Source organism: Dama dama, chromosome 9 (assembly GCF_033118175.1).
Source record: "Dama dama isolate Ldn47 chromosome 9, ASM3311817v1, whole genome shotgun sequence".
In the NCBI taxonomy this organism is placed as follows: Eukaryota; Metazoa; Chordata; class Mammalia; order Artiodactyla; family Cervidae; genus Dama; species Dama dama.
This window is the reverse complement of record NC_083689.1, coordinates 34621699-34641430: the sequence shown is the minus strand read 5'-3', so window position 1 is coordinate 34641430 and position 19732 is coordinate 34621699. Positions and strand designations below refer to the sequence as shown.

General features: G+C 40.8%; 1 protein-coding gene across 2 annotated transcripts; it reads right to left on the bottom strand.

Annotated features, from left to right (window-relative positions):
• Nucleotides 1-1334: 1334 nt before the first annotated feature.
• LOX (lysyl oxidase) lies at nucleotides 1335-16613 on the bottom strand. 2 transcript variants are annotated; one of them, XM_061150919.1, is made up of 7 exons: nucleotides 15627-16602; nucleotides 15169-15277; nucleotides 13959-14096; nucleotides 12260-12416; nucleotides 8814-8909; nucleotides 8329-8444; nucleotides 1335-4873 (listed from the first exon to the last, which is right to left on the bottom strand). In XM_061150919.1, the coding sequence occupies exons 1-7, from the start codon at nucleotides 16264-16266 to the stop codon at nucleotides 4867-4869; spliced, it is 1263 nt and encodes a 420-aa protein (XP_061006902.1). In that variant the 5' UTR covers nucleotides 16267-16602; the 3' UTR covers nucleotides 1335-4866. The 2 variants fall into 2 exon arrangements, with proteins under 2 accessions (XP_061006902.1, XP_061006904.1); XM_061150921.1 differs by lacking the exon at nucleotides 1335-4873 and having other exon boundaries at nucleotides 8325-8444; nucleotides 15627-16613.
• Between the last annotated feature and the right edge of the window lie 3119 nt (nucleotides 16614-19732).

Sequence of the window (19732 nt, the reverse complement as noted above, 5' to 3'; positions counted from 1 at the left end):
AACTCCCTGTGGACGAAAAGTCATCTCTGGTCAGCCTGGGCCTTGGAGAAAATCTTGACATTGTAGGTCCCTTTCCAGAGAACTAGTTGCCTAAATTAGTGAAGAAGTTGCACCATGGATGTGTTTTCCATCCCATTCCTCTTACTTCATCCCCTCAGATCGCTCATCTGCAAAGCAAATTTAACCCAGTTGCTGATGCTCTTGGACTCAGGTGCAGAAATGTCAGGGATGAGTTGCACCACTCTTGCCTCACCCCAGCATCAACCACGTGTAAATATTTCTATATCATGGATTAAAAAGAATGGTGAAAACACTAAGATCATACTGCAAGAGGGAGGGGTACAGCTGACTACTGTTACTCTCACCCAACCCTCTCATTACAGCTGCAGTTCTTCCAGAACACTAGTATTCCTCTGAGGTTTTCATTCCCCACTTTTTCTGCCATTGAATTGTACCCACTCTAGAGGGACTGTGACTAATTAGAATGTATCTTTGATTGATGAACTAATAATAATGAACAGTGCTTGAAACAGCGAACGCTGATGAGCCCAGAGTAATCACCTTTTACACTGCACCTTTCCTGGAGCAGCTGAGGAAAGCAGGAAGTCGGTGGTGTCAAGTGTCACCAATGCCCTACTACTGTCAAATCTGAAAACTGCCAGCCACAAGCCTACGTCTGTTTTACCCGCAAGGGCTCCTTAAAGGTAAATTGTTTGTGGATTAATTATTGTTCTCCCAAAACACTTGCCCACAGTTTGGGGCCTGTTTGTCTTCTTAGGCTACTGCTGCTGCTGCTAAGTCTCTTCAGTCATGTCCAACTCTGTGCGACCCCATAGACGGCAGCCCACCAGGCTCCCCCATCCCTGGGATTCTCCAGGCAAGAACACTTGCCTGGAGCAAGAACACTTAGCTTCAGGTTAATCTGGTACACATTTAAATAAGGATTACTGTGATAGCAATGTTTCTCTTCATATAAATAATTTGTATCTTGAGCCAGATGTGTCCCCTGGGTACACATATGCTCAAGAGTATTTCTAAGAAATGCGGATCAAAACAGAGGGCAGGTATTCTTTCTGTGCCTGTTCCGCATCCTTGGAAGTAGCTGGTAATGATGACAAAAGTTAGAATCTGTTCAGGTATGATAGTTTCTTTTTAAAACATCCGCTAGATTTTTATCCATCATAGACAAGTTTCAAGTCGTGTGAGCTTGATAAAGAGTTTGTTAATATAAAAGGCAATTAAGCAAAATCACCAACCATACACATGGCTTTAAGATCTTAATCTAAGTGAAATTCATATCATTTATTTATATGTAACAACAAATGACCACTCTAGACACTTGAAATCATTTATTCAAGGCATTTTTACATAATCTTGCAATCATAGTATAGGCATATAATAAAAGAATGTGAGAGAGTAAAGAAGATTATAAAGCCAGTGTCTGGGCATTTAAAATAAGAGCTCTTCAAAAAAAAGTTAAAAATGTTTTACAACTAGTATTCCTGAAAAATTTGGAAGAAACTAAAACTTCATTAAAAACATTACAATACCAAATCACATGTTACTTAGTTCATAGCAAGCAGTTATATATTAAATGTTTATATCCTGTGAGCTAAGACAACACATTTTACATTCAAGTTGAAATAATTCAGCACCATTTTGATTAGAAGGATAAATGACATGCTTTAAGCATTCAAAAGTGGCCCAAGACTTTTGGTAGCTGGGAATGAAATGTGGCTATTGATTGTGATATGAATTCTAAACATAAAAATATAGAAAAGGGTAGTTTTACTTATTAATTATACTGTTAGTATCAAAACAAGTTATTTTTAAAACAAAATGTCTTCTGATCAGAAGTTCAGTATTTTAACATAATTTGGTAAAGAGAAATTCTTAGTACCATGATTTTAGTGAACTGCATTTTCTCTACAGTCTGAATATTGAGAAGATTATGAGTGTGATGATCTCTTATGAGGTCAAGGAGAAAAAAAAATTTTGTTCTTCATTATCAAAAATAATGTCTAGTAAATAATTAGCAATTGTGAATGTCATTATGTAAAAATATAGAGATGTCCTGGAAATAGGCAAGTTATGTGAGACTGAACCCTAGCCTTAGAAGGCAAGACATCTCTAATACAAACTGTGGTCTGAATTATGAGGCCACTAATATGGCATATGGAAGACTCACTAAGTTATCTTCCTATTTTTTCACAGTCTGTGTTTAAAAACCAGTCTCTTTTCAGTACTCAAAATTCTTTGTTTCATTTCTACTTCCTGTTTAAAAGATTTTTTTTATTTAGAGTTTGCTAAGTCTGGATTATGTTTTTTATTAATGGATGCATTTTACCAACTAATCATTATCTGTGAGTTTTGGTGGTTATTCAGAAAAGAGATTCTTTGAGGTTCAAAAATACTGAGTGTTAAATTAATATTTGGGAGTATTTAGGAGTGATTAGGGGTGGGGAGGAATATTTATATAAGGAGTAAGTGAAAATCTTTAACCTTTTGATTGAATATTTTTTTTCCAAAATCAATGAAATAGTATGTGTTATATTTAAAAGGCAGAGATTTCAGGGATTGGAAACATAGTTTTAATTATTAGTAACACATACATGCATATATATATTTATTTTAAACTTATTTTTTAATAAAATATGGTCATGAAAAACAATAGTGCTTAAAATAGAAATTTTTTAGACATGTACTTATGATGTTAAAAATGAGATAAGCTGAACCTAATGAGTAATAATGACATTTTGAATACTTAATGAGGTTAGGGACAGCCTTTTTCATATCCTAATGCCTAGCATGTTAGTCCCTAGTATATTTTAGGCCCTCAAATGATGATGGATTTACACACAGATGGAAGGCCCATGGAATGATAGTAAACACATCTTCTCATATGTATCCAAAGGCCATGATATTAACTAGCTTTTAGTATAGGGGTAAGAATCTTGATGAAATGATAGGTCTTAAATCTGTAGATGCCAGTCTGGCTCAGTATTAATACTGACAGTAGTTTTTGTTTTTTAAAAAAAGCAAGTATATTAAAATATCTCTATTAGAAAAGATTACAATTTTAAAGGATCATTCTTACAATCTTAAAACTAAAAGCGATCGAAGGCAAAGAGGTACATCAAAGAAGCTATTCCATAGCTCAGATACTAGCTCAATGGAAATTCTGGGTCTCTATCAAGCTGTCTGTATTGTCTCATGGTAAGTGTGTGCCTGGCAGATGAGGCTCCTGCAGCCCGCTCTATCTCCCTTGATGACTGCCCACCTCTAGCCCTTCTTACAGTGCAAAGCACTCGGTGAGTGAAGAATGGTTGGTAGTTGGTGCTAACTTTACAACTGTATGACACAATATAGGGACGCCACTCCTTTTAAAATTCTACCTAATGTGTCTTGGCACTGGAAATACCTTGCTTAAGATTTTAATACTGGTTAAGAGAGGAAAACTTCTGCTTCAGCACCGCTAACTTAAAAAGTGTAAATTGATCTCTTTCTGCATCTTTTGAATCTAGGAAAAAAAGAAATTCTCCAAATTATGATGTGGCACATGGTTTCACAGTTTAAAATAAAATCACAGCTGTTTCATTATGCAACACACTCTTTGGTTTTGCAGAAAGCTGTTCTTTTTTTTTCCCCCTTATTCACCAACGTCTCAAGTATGTAATGCTATGTGCTTTGCTAGTTTGTATAATATTTCAGATACACACACAAAAATCACATATGACTAATTCCTAGATGACCTAGGATAATGTTCATGTATCCAAATACATTATGTCATCTATTCTGGATAATTTAAAAATTGTTAGTCTTACTCTTTTTAAAGCTGATCATTTTAAAAAGTGTAGAAAAGTTGAAAATCCTAAGTTTCTTACTAATATTTCTAAGTATTTTAGAGACAGTTGTGGTCTGGGGGACTTTTCTGTATGATTTTTATGTCAGCAAGGAAATTTTTTTGGCTAATAGTTAAAGATACTAAAATGCATACTATCTTTGAATGTATCACATCTATCATCAGAACGACTTCCCATTGATACAGTTGTCCTATGTATAGCAGATCCCCAAAACAGTAATTTTACGAATGTCACTGAAAAGGTCTCTGCCCACAGTAAAATTAAAGAATAGAGGGGCGCATCAACAAATGTCAGACACAGTTGGGCAGCTCAATTACTTAATTTGTTCCAAAACAAAAGCTGACTTAAGTCAGAATGAACTTGTACACTTGACAGAAAGAAAGGAGTTTATCTACTAATTTTTAAAATGTAAACAAATTTTATATAGGGATGTAACTATCTGAATACATATATTGCCATTTCTCTGCTATATAGTAACATTTCTTGACACCAATGGTAACCTGTTTGTTCCTCCCTCAGCACCAAATGTGTCCATATCTATTTAAACAGTAGGAGCTTCATTTCTAAAGTGATCTATGCTAGGACATATATAAGCCAGTTATTATTACGGTTCACTAAAGTTTTAGAACTTTAGAAAATTCTCAGTTTAAAATAATTTTGACTCATTCCTCGAATTTTTTTTTCCTTTTGCACTATAATTTCAGAAGAAGCATAAGAAATTTGGATTTCTCTGAAAGAACCAAGTGTGCAATTACAGAGGTGAAACACTGTGTTAGTTCACAAAGTAATGTGAATAATAATATTAAAAATTTCCCAAATAATGCCGATTGAAATGTTCAAAATCCAGTTATGTGCTTTGTTATAAAACAGTCCAAACAAAAATTCTTTTGTTGTTTTCTGTTCTCTCTTTCAAAATACATAAATCCTACTGAAGTTAATCTATTTTTTTTCCACTTCAGAACACCAGGCACTGATATATCCTTTGGGAGTTTTGGCTTGCTTTCTAATACCTAGATTAAGAAAACAAAATAAAACAAGTTATTAACCTGATAATACTCTGATTGAGTATAGTAGACAAGTTTAAAGTCACCTTTAAAAAAAATATATATATATGACAATTTCCTTCCACCTATGCAACAGTCACCTTCTGAAATTATCCATTAATACATTATTTAATACATGATTTGAAGATAGTGACTATGTCAATAGGACAAAGTTTATGCCTGATACCTACGCACTTGATGTTTAGGGTTAAAAGGAACACCCTCTGAAACATGTAAGAGTAAGGCAGGGCTTACAGGACCACCAGGCCCGGCCAAGTGCGCTCACTCTGTGCAGCTAGTGTGGCAGGCCCGGCGAAAAGCAGGCTCATGACCGCCATACTGTCCTGCATTGGTGGTTTCCCAGCAAGGTTCTGGATGTAGAATGTTACACTAACAGGCCAAGGCTGGGTCAAAGCCAGTAAATCAAATACTGTATTTATATTGTGATCACAGATCCCTGTGTGCATGAAATAAGAATCACTTAGTCCAGATGATAAACCATCAGTTTCCAAATAATTTCTGTGAATTTACTCCCAAGTAGTTTCTGTGAAAAAAGAACTTAATGATGGTATCTTAGAACTGAACTGGGCCACAGAGTCCCCGGGGTCATTTGTTGGGATTACAGTAAGGAAAATGAGAGAGGGGATTCACCCAAGGCACACACTTTCTTACTGGGTGTTTTTACACACCGATACCTGGTGGCTCAGATGGTAAAGAATCTGCCTGCAGTGCAGGAGACCCAGGTTCAGTTTCTAGGTCAGAAAGATCCCCTGGAGAAGGAAATGGCAACCCACTCCAGTATTTTTGCCTGGGAAATCCGATGGACAGAGGAGTCTGGTGGGCTACAGTCCACGTGGTCCCAAAGAGTCAGACACACAGAGAACGCTCTCAGATATTTGATTAGCATGAAAAACAACCAGTGAACTAAGAGATGATATGTCTTTAAGAGGTTTTTTTTTTTTAATGACAATAACATTACCAAGGGAATCACACACTGCTGCTTAGAGAGTCACTGAGCGACCACGTGGCTTTAGGCAAGATACACACCTTGCTCAGGAAACCTCAGGGACTCCCCATGGTCACCAGGATGAAGTTCAGACTTTTCAGCTTGCTCTTCAGTGCTCACTTTGATCTCGTCCCAACTTTTCCATTCTTTTTGCCCATGAAATTCATGCCTTAGCCAGGCTAACTTGCTTTTCCAAACAGGCCCTGCAATTTCTTCTTGCCATGTAGTTGTGAGTGATGTTGACTCCTCCTAGCATGGCCCTCCTTACGGTCCTCCTCAGCCCTCAAGGTCCAATTCATGTGCTGTCCTAAAGCCACAGCCAGAGAAAATTCCTCCTTCCCCTGAACTCTGATCCCCATCAAGGGAGGTGGAACTGAGAGTCACAATATAAGAGGCGAGCATCATTCTCCTGAAGGTAGGGGTTTAAGTCAAGGTTTTTGTACTTCTCCCATTATTTTTCACTCACAGATATGTATGAGATTGTTATTTCATTACAAATCACTACCTGTGGGTCCTTTCACTTTTGCATATTTTCATCTGATCCGTATTGGTCATTAAAGTTTCTCATCAACCACTCTTATAATTTACAGTCAGTGACAACTGGCTAAAATTAAAAAAGAGAAAGAAACTCTCTCCTGGAACAGAGTAACAGTTTTTATTTGCTCTAAATGTCTGTCAATATCCAACCCAATGGATTCTACTGCAAGCAAGCCACTTCCTATACAACAATAGAATCAACCTCTCAGACTTTTTCCTCATAGGAGGTCAGCAGTTGTATCTGAGAGTCACTTAGCTTATCATTGCAGAGGTCCTCCTGTTTCTAATGCATTTTATTTTAGCATGCCCCCATGGAATTTAAATATTGTATCAAAAATTAAAGTGCCAGTGAAAAAGGAGTGAATAAATTATGGAATTATAAAAATTAAGAGAAATTAATAATTTTAAATTAAGTTATAATCCTTTTCTGGGGATTTTCAGTTATACTGTGAGGCCATAAACCCAGCCAGTTTTTCTGTATTCCAGGCATGTTCAGAAGAATTTATTTGATAATCTTCTTTCAGTCCTACGCCTTCGTTTGTCATAGACTACAGATGTCTCTAATGCTATGATAACACTTAAAAAACACAGGCTTTGCTCCTTCGTGGAAATAAGGAAAAGACTCCTCTCCAAGGTGAATGTAGCCCAGTCCACAGTACCCAGCATGGGCTACCTTAAGTTCCACCTTTCCCCTGGCTACTAGCTCCCTAGTAGTTGGCAAAATGTGCACAGCCAGATAGGTTCCCGTGGAGTTCAGAAAGCCCACAAGCTACAGGTTCATGTGCAGTGATCATGGCCCTGGTTTGTGTAACAGGGAAAAATTTCTATTAAGTTTCCGGTGTGGTTCTGTCAGACACCTTTCTACTAACTCGTGCCTCTCTCACATCACAGCAAACCTGGCTTGTGTTTAGTATCACTCTCATGGTATTCTTATTGTTGGGAAGGCAGCCCTCCCAGGTGGCATATGTAGTTAGAATCTATAACCCAGCATCACTAGGGCAGGCAGTGCCACGGGTCAGGGTGGGACAGAGACACAAGAAGGTAAAACTGCACCTTTCTTTAATTACTCTCATCGAAGCACCATGTCTGTAATAACTGCTGGGACTCCTTCTAAAATTTCATCCAAAGAAGGGCTTTAGGACTAGAAAAATTATGAAGGCATCACCACACAGCCCTTCTTTTGCAAGGTATTTCCCTATTAGTTGTGTTTGAAGAACTCAAATATGTGGAGTCTTGATTTCCACAGAACAGGTGGTCTGACCTCCAGTTGTGTACTTTAAGGCAGTGACTTTCAAAATGTATTTTGAAGAACTCTAGGAATTTTTTCAGGGCTCCATCACGGACTATGAGGAAGAGGCCAGAAACCCAAGTCTCTGGGCTCTCACAAGGTCACCCACACTGCATACTGCTTATTTTACAGATTCAGCTGCAACACAGGCTTTGTGGGTAAATAAATGTGTTCTGTGTCTTGTCTAAGTTTCAGGGTGATTAAAAACCTGAGCATATCTCCTCCTCCATTCTCTTGTTGTTTTTGTTTAGTCCCTAGGTTGTATCTATCTCTTTTATAATCCCATGGACTATATAGCTCACCAGGCTCCTCTGTCCATGGGATCTCCCAGTCAAGAATACTGGAATGGGGTGCCATTTCCCTCTCCAGGGGATCTTCCAGGGATCAAATCTGCGACTCTGTTTTCTAGCATTATCTAAAAAGGATCGGCTCCAATTATATGATAGTGCAGACTCTCTATCACTTTCTACCTTTGACCTATTTTACAAGGAAGCTGCAGTAGTAGTGAAAACAGATGTAAGTGTAAAATGCCTACCAGTGAACTAAAATTCATCGTCAAGAGAATTACTTAGCTAGGCAAATGGGACTCACGGTGAAATTGTGCAGCCCGAGGCATACGCGTGATGTCCTGTGTAGCGAATTTCACAGCGGACAACATTGTTGGAATAGTCCGACTCAGGCACCAGATAGCTGGGATTCACACTGACCTAGGCAAAAAAAAAAACATCATCTGTGTTTCAGATTTCATCAGCAGTGTTTACTGGTTAATTTTTTTCCTCTTTCCAGGATGGAGGCTAAAATAGAGGCAGCATAATTCAACTAAATCAGGCAAGGAAGAGGGTGTAAGTTAGGCATGTGGTTCAACTCTGGAGAAGTTTTTGAAGGAGGCTGTATCTTTTTCCATAAAGTTTTTTCAAATAAGAATTTTTTAAAATATATCTAGGTTGGTTTAGAAGTAGTTGTAGAAGATGTATAATTGCTTGCAGGACCATGAATATTTAACATTTGACTCCAGAGAACAAGCCCACCAAGTTACAATTGAAATACATTATGGGTATATAGTCAAAGTTCTCTACCTTGAGAATATAGTTTCCAGGTTTGACATCAGTGATATCAATCCACTGGCAGTCTATGTCTGCATTATAGGTATCATAGCAGCCAGGACTCAAGCCCTGAAACAAATAAAATTCAAAAATTAAAAGGATGGTATATGGTTAGAATGTGCTAAAGAATATGCTTATTATTTGCAAATTAAATTTTAATTAGTACTTACAAGAGTTTGACATAAAACTATACTTATATTGCATCTCCTTTGAGAAGTATATATTACTCAGCCTTATAGCACCTCCAGCTAAAAAAAATACAGGACTAATATAAGTAGTAGTACATCTCGCTTAAAAGTGTAATAAATCACTAGTGATAAATACAATCTTAAGTGACAAAATAGGCCTCCACCAAAATCCTTGAATATTACCAGTTCAGGAATAAAGGCCACATAATAATCCATTTAGCTCAAATGTCTTGTTATCAATGGAACTCTCTCCAATTTCTGTTCTTGGAAATTACCTTCCTATACTCTGAAAGCCCATGATACTCAGTTTGTGTATACATTTTATGCTATTTATCCTTCTATTCTCTATATTAAAATCATCCTATATAAGAATCAATCTACTAGAGATTGTAAGCTCCCTAAGTATGGAGTCTTATTGCATTTTTGAATAGTTAACACTTATGAAGTATGTATTATGTGCCAGGAGCCATTTTAAGCATGTTATATATATACAAATTTAATTCTCACAACTACACAAGGGAGGAGGCAGTATTAATGCATTTTATGAATGAAGAAACTAAGGCTGTTTAAGGTCAAATAGCTCATACAAGAATAAACAGCTGGTAAGTGGCTGAGCTGGTTTTGGGTTTAGGCATTTGGGGTCCAGGGTCCCTGTTTGTAACCACCACGCTGTAATCTTTCTCACATCATCACTGAATATTTTGTTGTTGTGTTAAAGGGATGAATGCCACGTCAACTCTACTTGCTGAGATACTCACTTCAGTAGTAAATGAGTGCCTTCTAGCGGCTGAGAGGAGAAAAACACCACTGATATGTCCCTTGCCCTCCAGCAAGTTAGTCTGGAGAAATTTGCTCAAATTGGAATCCATAGGTATATTCTTGATTCCACTGGTTCTTTATCAAAAGTTTTCACTGTTGTATTTTCATTCTAATACTAATCAAAGTAAATTTAAAAGAATAGGCTGCAGTCATTTAAACTCAGTATTGTTTGGTGCTTAAGACCACCGTGGCCTCCAGAGAGAGGGCAGAATCATTTGGAACATGCTGTACCCATGCTGGTTTGCCTGTGGCTCAATTTGGGAAGAACGGGGGGAGCACTGTGTTCTCATACGGGACACAATAGTACAGACCGGCAAGCCAGAAAGGACCTGTGCCGCTGCGGTGAGAACTGTTTTCCCCTGCTGGTCCATACCAACCTGTAATCATTCAGTAACCTTATGCTGAGTAGTCAATATATTGTGAAGAATCTTCAGTTTCTGGTTTCCAGCACATAAATCTTATTCTGGCACAGAGTATATACTCAGTGTTAGCTATGATTGTTGCTACTTCTACTACTAGTAGCACCTTCATGGCGCTGTAAGGGACTCACTGAATTAGATACCTGCTTATCTTACCTTCAAGTGAACAAGAGCACTTTAAAGAATGCTGATATTGGCACTCTACCTTACTCAGATGGCAGAATTTAAGTATAAGTTTTGATTATTTGAACTGGCAAACAAAAAAAGCGGTTTTTCACGGCAGTAAGCAAACAGGCATTTCCTGTATTCAAACTTTAAAAACTTAAAAAATGCAGAACCACAGCCAAGACTATATAAATTAACTATTTGGTTTTAGCCAAACGTAGCTATTACGTAAATGAATGAGGTGAATGTAATTTCTAGCTTCATATATATTTAATATGCAAATTCTTTGCAACCCCATGGATTATACAGTCCATGGAATTCTCCAGTCCAGAATACTGGAGTGGGTAGCCTTTCCCTTCTGCAGGGGATCTTCTCAACTCAGGGATCAAGACCTGATCAAACCCAGGTCTCCCACATTACAGGCGGATACTTTACCAACTGAGGGAAGGGAAGCCCAAGAATTTATCTGAGTATAAATATAAAGAAGTTATATCTAATTTTATATTTGGATACATTTAAAAGGGTTATAATATAACTAAGTCAACAGTGGAGCTTTGTGAGAATTTTTTTTCCCTTTAAAGGAAGCCCATGTTCAGGAGACAACCAGTGTAGTGAAAAACACAAATACCTTAGTCATTTGTAGTGTAAGATCTAGTGAATAGTGGTTAAACAGGATATAAATGGAGGATAATTAATAAGAAAGCTACCACATAAAATGTAGTAGGGTCACCCACCAAGGAGTTGGGGGATTCACATGCTATAGATGCCTATAGTCTTAGATTCAAATATTTCAGCATTGAGCTGTTTAGAGTGCCTCTTCTCTTAAGTGAAGAGAGTAAACTCGAGGTACCCTGCGCTGGCAGGTGCTGTGGGACTTGGGGCTCACTGTGTGAAAAGGGAACCTCTACACAAACACACGTGTGATGTGAGGTCACATCTTCTTTTTCCTAGCGTAAGCGCTGCCCTAGGGTGAGAGGAACTGAACCTTTCGCCTTCCAATTGCTATGATGTTTTAAGCCCAGAGAAAGAAGCAATGATAATATTTAGGTCACCAGAAAGCTTCCTGCCACAGCCCTCGAATTTGCTTCCCAAGATGCCAGCTGCTGATCCTTGTGCCCTGAGTTACGTATATTCACTACTCCCTGCCAAGATTTCTGCTGGAGTAAAATTATAATGTCCTTTTACAAATTAGGGTTTCTTATGGAAATACTGGCGCGGCTTTTAACTGACACACATTTTCCCATTATAAGACATACAAACTGCTTAGGACAGCACTATTTTTAAAAATCCATCCAAAGGACATCTGACATCAATTATACCGTAAGTTTAAATATATATGCATGGAGAAAGAAACTGTCCTTCTGCTCTTCTCTGCATGATTAAAAGAGACGTTTTTAAAGTGCTTTTTAAGAAACTTATTTCTGTCCTTTTGCTAACCCCAACCACCATTCTATTTTTAGCTCAGATGGAGAGATAGTTTTGCAGGTGACAAAACATACCTCTTCTACAGTTAACTTACCGGTTGAGTCAAAGAATACAGGATGAGTGCAAAACTGGGAAACCTTTCCGATCTTTTCAGATTATAGACTACTGCTCTTCATTATGGAACACAGCAAGTATGCACCTTGACCTTCTGTGATGATGGAATACTTTTTAAAAGTAATTTGGATCATTGAGCCATCACTTTCCTTTTCCCAATAATTTACCATTTGGACTAGATGACTCCCTGAGCAAAATAGTTTTTCACAAAGATGGGCAGGAGGAAGGAAAATAGATGGCGTTTTCTCTCTGAAGCGTGTGGGTTCCTGATCCCAGGTTGCCATCCTACCTGTGTGTGTGCAGTACATGCAAATCGCCTGTGGTAGCCGTAGTCACACGATGTATCCTCAAGACAGAAACTCGCTTTGTGGCCCTCAGCCACTCTCCTCTGGGTGCTGGCATCAAGCAGGTCGTAGTGGCTGAATTCATCCATGCTGTGGTAATGTCTAATGTCCACAGGACACAGACACAGCAGTCAGTAACATACAGAGACAGCAGTGAGGATTCTAGAGGACCCCCCCGCCCCCGCCTCCACTGCTTCCCACATTTGTTTTCGCATCAAAATCAGGATCAAGTTGACCTTCTTAAAGCTAGATTCATGCTAGATTTTTTTTTTCCAGGACAAAAATCTATCAAAATGGTAAGGCTTTAACTTTGGTATGAGGAAAAAAAGACTTATTTTGAGTATTCTGCTTTTTTACTTCACCCTGTTTCATCTTTGAAGATTAAAACAGAGATAGTAAATTATCTTTGTTTAAGTGAAACTTGTCATATGTTCTCTAGTATATCTCCTTTGGCTGCTACTACTGATGTTTCATTCCAAAAGAGAAGAGCACTTTTCTCTTGGGAGGTTTCTGTGAAATTTTTAAAAACTGTATTCTCACACATTTTAATCCATACTAAAATGCAAAGGAGAAACAAAAGCATGTTTTATCCACCATTCTTACTTAACTAGTATAAACTTTTATTTATAAATCTACTTTATCAGCAAAGTAGTTGCTCACATTTTTTTTTTTTTCATTTCATTTAAGTGAAGGTGCTGAACTGTTCATTTTCTCACATAAGAAAAGGACAAAAAGTAATGGCTCAAACTATAGAAATTTTAAGAACATAAAACAGGATTTCCTGGCAATGAACACTGAAGCAAGTTACCAAGTCATACGGTAGAATTGGTGGTGGTGGTGTAGTTGCTAAGACGTGTCCAACTCTGCTACACCATGGACTGCAACCCGCCAGGCTCCTCTGTCCATGGGATTTCCCAAGCAAGAATACTGGAGTGGGTCGCCATTTCCTTCTCCAGAGGATCTTCACAACCCAGGGATTCAGCCCATGTCTCCTGCATTGCAGGTAGATTCTTTACCACTGACCACCAGGAAAGCCCTAGCTGTGTATACTGGGATAAAATTCTAGTGAAGCTAACTGATGTGATCTTATCAACAGTTTTAATAAGCTGAGCTTAAAAGAGTTTCCAGTTTAAAAGATAACAATATATAGTAACTGTTGTATTATCCTAAAGATAGATTTCCTTGATTATGTCAAATTATATAGAAAAATTCTAAGTGTAAATAACAGCAATTTTCTCCCTTTGTGTAGGAATTTGTCATATCAAGAATCACCTATAATTTAGAAAAGGAACTTACGGTTGCCAGGGGAGGAAGGGATAGTTAGGGAGTTTGGGATGGTCATGTACACACTGCTATATTTAAAATGGATGACCAACAAGGACCTATTGTATAGCACATGGAACTCTGCTCAATAGTATATGGCAGCCTGGAGAGGAGGGGTTTTGGGGGGAGAATAGATACATGTGTATGTATGGCTGAGTCCCTTCGCTATTTACCTGAAACTGTCACAATATTGTTAATCGGCTATACCCTACTACAAAATAAAAAGTTCAAAACAAAAAGTTAACTCTTAAAAAACATAAAAAGAATCACCTGTAAAGTGAAAAAAGCAACTCAAAAGTACCCAAGAGTCCCATCACTTACTGGTGACAACTGTGCCATTCCCAGGAATATCTTGGTCGACTTGGTAGGAAATCAGATGTCCCTTGGTTTTTCACCCTCTGGGGAAATCTTAGCAGCACCCTGTGATCATAATCTCTGACATCTGCCCTGTATGCTGTGCTGTGATTTTACAGAGAGAAACATTATGATTTTCACAGAAAATGAACTAAAGGCAAAACTACAAGCAAAACCTTCCAGGAGTTCACTGCCCTCTTCTCCCAATAAGGTTATCAGTTCCAAAAGACTAGAGCATTTTGCATACATTTTTTTCTCACCCAGTTAAAGAAGATGTAAATTGGGGAAATAACCCTGAAAGAGTATACCCAGATAAGATAAATAATTTAGTAACTCTTTAAAGCAATGGCATTACTGTAAGACTACCATAGGGAATGCAGTGGTGTGTGATGCAAGACTCTAGTGGAATGAAAATGATGAGCTTGGATTTCTCTGCTTTTAGCCTAACAGTTATAAAGGAAGTGGAAGAAATTGACACAATAAATAAACATTTCTCTGTGTCTTGTAAAATATTTTGTGTGACTATATATTCAAATACTATCGATGACCTTATTTTACATTTAAAAAAATTGTGTGTCTTATCAAAACATCTTTTACTCCCTCTGCTGGTTTCCCAGCAGCAAACTCAGGGAATTCCATTCCCCAAATTGCTAAGATTTTATTTTAGGACTAATGCAAAAACAAAGCTCTTGCTCCTGATCTTATTCTGGCTAAAGTAATGCCAAAACAACTAAGTTAATTGTGACTTCAAACAAAAGAAGAAAACAATGACATCCAACGGAGGGGTGCCACACTGGCAAAGTGGCCCCCAATGTTCTGAGGGGGTTTTAACAAGCTCTTCCATTACAGTATTTTTTCCATGGTATAGTAGTTTAATAGAACGTCATTGGAAACAGTTGGCTCCAAAGTTTAAGGATCTTGGAAAAAGAATAGGAGACCTCCACTCTCCAGGCTAAGGGTTTGCTTAATCTCCCTGATTTATGCCACGGTTTGAAAGTCAGAGAACCCACAGAAATCTTCCAAATTTTAATTCTCCACCCAGGTCAGCATGCCCGAGAGATCATGTTCCGCTTCCCAACCCTTGTCTGCACAGAACAAGAGTGGTCAGGACCAAGCACCTGAGGAGCCCCCTGGAACCAAGACGGGGGAGCTAGGCCGAGGAGATCCCCGCTGGTACCTGGCCAAGCAATTTTCCTCCGCAGCGCATCTCAGGTTGTACATGGCCATCTTTTGCACGTATGTCGACGCCTGGATGTAGTAGGGATCAGGCACCAGGTCCGGAAGACCTAAGTCAGCAGGCGATGGGCAAAGCAGTGAGACAATTTAGCGGCCCCCACCCTGGCTTCGGGTCCCTCATGTGCCTTACTCCTCACCCTTCAGTCAGCTCGACTGCGGTGTTGGGCAGCGGGTAGCAGAAGAATGGGGGCGCCCGGGGCTGCAAAGTAAAGTGGAAACGAAGCAGGAGGGGCCAGGCGCGCGCGGTTTGCACCAAATTCCAGGGCTGCCTCGGCCAGCGCAGGGGGAGGGATGGGATCTGCACGGACCAAGGCCTGCCGCGCCCAGGCAGCCACGTCGGGGAGACACGGAGCTGGGGAAACGGTGCGCGGGAGTTAGCGGAGACTTGGGGGAGCTTACCATACTGGAAGTAGCCGGTGCCATATCCGGGCCGGTACCTGCTCCCAGGCCTGGGCCTTTCGTACGTGTCGTAATAGTTGTAATAGGGGTTGTCGTCGGTGTACTTATAGGGGTTGTACGGGTCGTCGCCCACCATGCCGTCCACGTCCACGCGGTTGGGCGGTCGCAGGTTACTGAGCGTCGGGACCTCTCCCGGTGCCGTCTGGTTATCAGCGCGCGAGGTCCCAGCGTCTTGGGCCCCAGACGTCGAGTAGCCAGCTTGGAACCAGTGGCGGGCGGCGGGCCTGGGGCGGCCAGCTGCGGCTGCGGCTGCAGAGGGGCCGGCCGTCCGCGCTCGCGCCGCCGCGGTGCGGTTGTTGCGGAGCAGCAGGATTGGCGTGCGCATCTGCGGGGCGGTGGCGTTGGCGGCCCCCGGGGCGGCGGCGCCGGGGTCCCGTCGCCGTTGCGGCTGGTACTGCGAGCCCAGGCTCAGCAGGCTGAACACCTGCCCGTTGTTCTCCCATTGGATCTTCTGGCGCCAGGCGCCGGGAGCCGCCGCCTGTTCGCGAGGGGGCTGCCGGTGGCCGGCGGCCGGCGGGGCGCAGCGCACGAGTGCGCAGAGCTGCAGCGACCCGAGGAGTGCGGTCCAGGCGAAGCGCATCGCTCCCTTTCCTGGACTGTCCCCACTCCGGGAAGACGTAGCTCGGAGGGGGGGGAAAAAAAACAAAACGGGGCTCAAGTCACGTGAGGGAGGGAGACCTCTTCAACCGAGGAGGCGGGCTGGGCGCCCGCGTATCTCAGTCCCTACCAAGCACTGCCTAGGGTGGGCTGCAGACCCTCTCCAGTAAAGGCGGCTGGTGAGACGTGGCACTCTCCTCTCTTCTCTTTCTCAGTCCTTCTGGAAGGCGACGGGTAGCGGCGTGGCGGCCCCGGCGAACGGGCAGTGTCTGGAGTGAAGGAAGGAGGAGAGATTTTTAAACTTTCTGGCACATTTGCAAAGTTACACAAGCCGTTCTGGCCCGGCCGCCCCTCTGCTATTTGTTCACGTAATGCGATTGGAAACGTGCAAGGCGGACAGCTCCTCGCCTCTGCCCCTCCCTCCCCTCCCCTCCCCGTCGTGTCCTCCTCCCCCCAGACACGTTGCACAGGGAGCGTTAAGGGGAAAGAACAAAACGGAACACACATCCTGAGACACACTCGGCTTAATCTGGGGCGAACATGCAGGAATTTCAAAAGACTCAGACAGGCAAAGGCAGCCAGGCCGTGGGGCGACGCCAAAATATGCATGAAGAAAAATGCTATTAGGTCACCAGCCCTGGAGAGGCGGGAAGTCGGGAGGTGGAGAGGGTGCTGGGGGCGAGTCGGGAAAGGGGGGATGGGGTGGGCGGAGGAAAGGTTGTGACTAATTTATCCATAAGGAGTTAACCAGACACATTTCCCAATGCACACCCCTTGCTTTTATGGGAAGCGCCCTCAGCAAATAAACCCCAAGATATCAAATTTTGTTTTTCTGTGTGTAGGTAATATGAGAAATGGATTACAAATTTATTTCCTACAGTGACTATTTTAATAACCAAAAGTAAAATTTTACAGGGAGAAAAGCCAGCTAACGCTGAAGTGATGAATAAACCTGTCTTTTCAAAATGCCGGCCTGATTTGTACTTTGGAAGTGAAGAACCATCTTTCATTTCCACAGTGTCTCTCAGGAAGTTTCAGCAAAGGGGACTAGAGCAAATTCTGCCTCAGAAAGCACTCAGAAGGCAGTTTCAAATAAGCATTTCATCTGCTTTTATTTTTCTCTTTGTATGTCTAATAAGGAGGTTTGACTTTGAATTTTAAAAAAAAAAGCTTTAACCATTTGTTAAATGTTGAAAAGTCAATCAAGAATCCTGTGGTGTTTAATTGATCTTCCAAGCTAAACAAAGAGGTTGCTGAAGAAACAGTCTTGGGCTTCAGATTTGGGTGAAGACAAAGGAATGAGGTTGGCCAGGGGAGAATGAGTAGGAGGATGTGGGTAGGAGGTAGGTCATGCTGACTGGAAAGAGATGTTTAGTGGACCAGTTGCTCATATGCCACTCTGGGTTTGGGTATCGCTGGAAGTATTTCAAAGGAAAAATAAAAATTAACAGCTTGATTTAAACTAGACTTGGAACCAGGTTTTATTAACCTTTTCACTAGGCTTATCATTGTTTGGGCCATTGTCAAGATATACTTCAATATTCACCTATCACTCTTGGTCTCTGCCTCTTGATGTTTAACCACCACATTTTGGTTGTGTCGTGAACCTCTGCTGATTTGACTTCCCAACATCCACTTCACTTTTTTTTTTGGTTGGAACAACTGTGTTTTCCTTTTAGAAACTCCCCCTACCCAGTTGCATTGATGATGAGTGCAGGACTTCAAGTTCACCACGTCAAGTAGTGGACATGAGATTCAAGCTTGGCTCATCAAACCATCTCCATAGAATTCACCTCTTGAGCAGTACACAGACGTCAGAAATGTTGGAGCCCACTCTTCCTGCTAGTAAAGAAAGTTCCTGTGAGTTCTTGGTACACAGATTACCCTTAAGCTGTTTTAGGCCAGTATCTTCAAAGACCTGATTCTTCAGCTTTTCCTTTCATTTTTCCACTGCATTCCTTTGTGGCTGAGTGTGGGCAGTCAGTTCCTATTGTTTTCTACCCAAGAGCCCTGGCTGACACTAAGGCGAGGGTAGGATGGTTCTCTTAGCTAATCAGAACTAGTGATTCTGAATCCAAGGTGATCGATTGGACTGTTACTCAGTCAAGCTGAAGAAGGTTTTGTTCAAAGATTTGTTTTGTTCAGAGATTCCTAGAGACAGAAATGGCAATCCACTCCAGTATTCTTGCCTGGAAAATCCCATGGATGGAGGAGCCTGGTAGGCTACAGTCCATGGGTTCTCAGAGAGTCAGACATGACTGAGCCACTTCACTTCACTTCAGTCAAGCTAGATTTTGCTAATGACCCTGACCACACAACCATCCTTGGTCACAAGCAGGTGTCAGGTGGAAACTTTCTGGTATTGCCAAATGTCTTACTTACATAATGAAGGTAAAAGTTCAAGGGCAAATCCCATGGATGGCAGGTCAGCCATGCTATCCCTCTGTATGAAGTTCAGAGGCTTCTCTATCATTTTATGAACTTGCTGCAGAACTTAAACTACTCAATTCCCCAAACCCACGCAGAGAAGGAATAAAAAGAAGAAGCAGGTGTATATAATTTGGATGGACAGGCCAAATTATAGGAGAAGCAGGAAGGGAGAGAGTGTAATTATCTGTCATCAGAAGAATGCTCTGTATTCACCCAGGACGAGCTCATTCCCCAGGAAAGAGAAGCCACAACCACTAGGCCTTGACCACACGGTGCTGAGGGAAGAACTCTGCCGTAGAGTTCAGACTGTGAGAGTGGCAGACCAGAGTAGCCCTTAATGGAAGGGTAGGAAATTTTTCCTGAATCTTGGATAGAATACTCTAGCTTCTAATCCTGGTATTTACATAAAAAGCTGTGTATCTTTGGACAGCTGACTTACTTTCCCTGACTCTTAGTTATATGCAGGATTCAAGGATTAACCCAAATCCTTTCTAAAGCGTTTTCCCTCTTTTAAAACCACTGACTTTTGTGAATATCCAAGTAATTCCAGTTCCTTTCATGTAACTGGAATTTTCTGGCCACAACAACTGTATTTTCCTTTTGGAAACTTCCCCTACCCAGTTGCACGGTGGGGCTGACTGAGCTTTGTTGAAACTTCCCCCACTTCAAGTGGTGGGGGAAGAAAACCAACTAAACATATCATTCATCAGCGCTTTCATTCACTATAGTTTTTCTTTATGATTATTAACATTTAATTGAATAACTCCTTTAGTTGGACTTTGCAACTTTAGATGTATTCAATGTGTGAGAGTGTGCAGATGGCCATTTTCCATTTTTACATATTTTCCACCAGAAATTGAATATACATTTGATTTACAGATTTCTTGAATCTTGTGATACCGTGAAGTGTAGTATACTGTAATGGTGATTTGCACACCTGAGCACTCAATGAATGTCAGTTGATTAATTCATCAAAATTTATGGCTGAATGAAGTCCATCTTTTTTTTTTTATCAAATT